Genomic DNA, 2,124 nt, shown 5'->3' with positions numbered 1-2,124 from the left:
GGCTGGTCTGACGATGATACTGCCGTCGCATGGCTCCGCAATATCTTTCTTCCAGAGACTCGGCCAGCTACCCCCTCGGAGAAGCGCCTCCTTATTTTAGATGGCCACGGTAGTCATACCACCGAAGAATTCATGTGGCTAGCCTTTTCTAATAACGTACAATTGTTATTTCTACCAGCCCACACCTCCCACGTTCTCCAGCCCCTGGATTTATCGGTTTTCGGCCCTCTAAAAGCCCGGTATAGAGCCAAGCATAACGAGGTTGTTTCCGGCTTCGACGAAGGCACTGTTGCTGAAAAGAGAGCCTTCCTAGAATGCTACCGGCAAGCCAGGGTCTATGGAATGACTGAATCTAATACCAAAGCCGGCTGGAAAGCTACAGGCTTCTGGCCGGTCAGCCTCAGGAAGCCCCTAAGCAACGGCCTTGTTATTAAGAATTCTAACGGCGACGTTGGTCAACTGACCTCTAAGGTTTCTATAGACCTTCAAGAGGTCCATAACCCCATTCTAAATAAGAATTCGGAGGGCCGGCCTATATGGTTTACCCCTAAAAAGCCGAAGGATTTCCGTATTCAGGGGCAGGTTTTTCTAGCCGGCCAGAAACGGACTTCCAACGACCGACTTTTCATACGCAAGGCCGCAAAAGCCTTCGATTACGTGGTTTTCCAACTAGCCAATACGGCGCATCAATTGGAGGCTGCAGAAAAAAGCCTAGAACGCACAAGAGGCCGAAAGAGAAGGAAGGTCCAAGTCGACCCTAATACGCAGTTCGCTGGAATTGAGGAGGTTCGTGCCTCACAGAGAGAGGCTGGCAGAGAGGACCTTAGTTATTCTGAAAGAGAAGAATCAGGAGAATCCGATACTGAAGACTTCATTATTGTAGCTAATTAATTGACAAAGTTGTTGGCAATTGAAGTTTGTGGTGTTGTGCGGGGTCCGATTCAGGGGCTGTTCCATAGGCAGGGGTGTTCCAAAAGTCCCCCACCTGACTTATTTGATTCATGATGGACCCGCCAGGGACTTCGCCATCGACATCGTCCACAGCACCACCGCTGGAGGTGCCAAAGACGCCTTTGACAACACTGTGAAGACGTCCGCGGTCGACATGACGTCATGGGTGCGGCCACTCAACGTCCAGCTCGGCTACCGCATGCTGCAGCGTGACGGCCAGGTCGTCATATGGTGCAACAACAACGTCCATGTCAAAATCCACGAGCGGGCCAAAAAGTCGGCGACGTCACAGCGTGAGTCATCTTTAACCCGTCACCCCACAACTGAAAAAAGATAGCAAGTAGTCTGGCTAACGTTTGACTTTCCACCGCCGGGTCCAAGACGGGAGCCGCAGCCGCAGCCGCAGCGGCGGCCCCTAGCGGCGGTGGCAGTGGCACCAGCAAGCAAGTTCCGGGATCCAGCAGCCAGGGGGCAACCAGAAAGGGCATTTTTGACCTCGCTGTCGCCATCGACCAGCTCCTCAACCAGGGTATGAAAGACACCTACGTCGGCCTGCTCAAGATGGAACTCGAAACAGCGCCGCCGGCAGGTGGCTTCGAGTGGACGGTTCAAAAAACTCCGTTTCCCACCATCAAAGTGAAGACGAACACAAGGCTGCACAGGCTGATGACCATGGTGCCCAGCCTGGGCGAACAAGGCCGTGAGTTAGTGAGACAGTCAGGGGCGCTCGCGAACGTGGAGGGAGCGGTTATAAAACCCATGTATCCCGGAAAGGGGCAGATCAAGATCTATGGTGCAGACAAGGAAACGCTTGCCGGCGTGACGATGATAGTTGAATTTAATAATGTCGTGGCTTGAGAGCCCGGGATCGGGCATCTGTCGGTGATGGATAAGCGGCGCGGCGATAAAAGGCGGATCGGTATTGTGCTGGCACGTGTTTCTAGCTCTAGAAGTCGGCTAATTAATTATTGCCATGCTAGAAATGGTCAATGGAACAACAAGCAGTTAGAACTAGCTAGCTAGTTGCCCAGCTTACCTCAAGTACCTTGCCTAGTTACAATTAAATGCGCGTGCATAGCCGCCTTTCACGGAACCTTTGCGTTGCCCACCTCACTAGGTAAAAACTAATAGCGATAACGTTCATGATATGCGAGTTAGCCATGATAAGCGAGT

General features: G+C 52.3%; 1 protein-coding gene across 1 annotated transcript; it reads left to right on the top strand.

Annotated features, from left to right (window-relative positions):
- Positions 1-1,105: 1,105 nt before the first annotated feature.
- On the top strand, positions 1,106-1,817 carry B0T26DRAFT_765887 (uncharacterized protein; the record flags this gene model as incomplete). Its single annotated transcript, XM_060446467.1, has 2 exons — positions 1,106-1,244; positions 1,346-1,817. The coding sequence occupies 2 exons, from the start codon at positions 1,106-1,108 to the stop codon at positions 1,807-1,809; spliced, it is 603 nt and encodes a 200-aa protein (XP_060300462.1). The 3' UTR covers positions 1,810-1,817.
- Between the last annotated feature and the right edge of the window lie 307 nt (positions 1,818-2,124).

Source organism: Lasiosphaeria miniovina (assembly GCF_030549165.1).
Source record: "Lasiosphaeria miniovina strain SMH2392-1A chromosome Unknown B0T26scaffold_2, whole genome shotgun sequence".
Taxonomy (NCBI): Eukaryota; Fungi; Ascomycota; class Sordariomycetes; order Sordariales; family Lasiosphaeriaceae; genus Lasiosphaeria; species Lasiosphaeria miniovina.
This window is presented reverse-complemented; position numbering and strand designations above follow the sequence as displayed.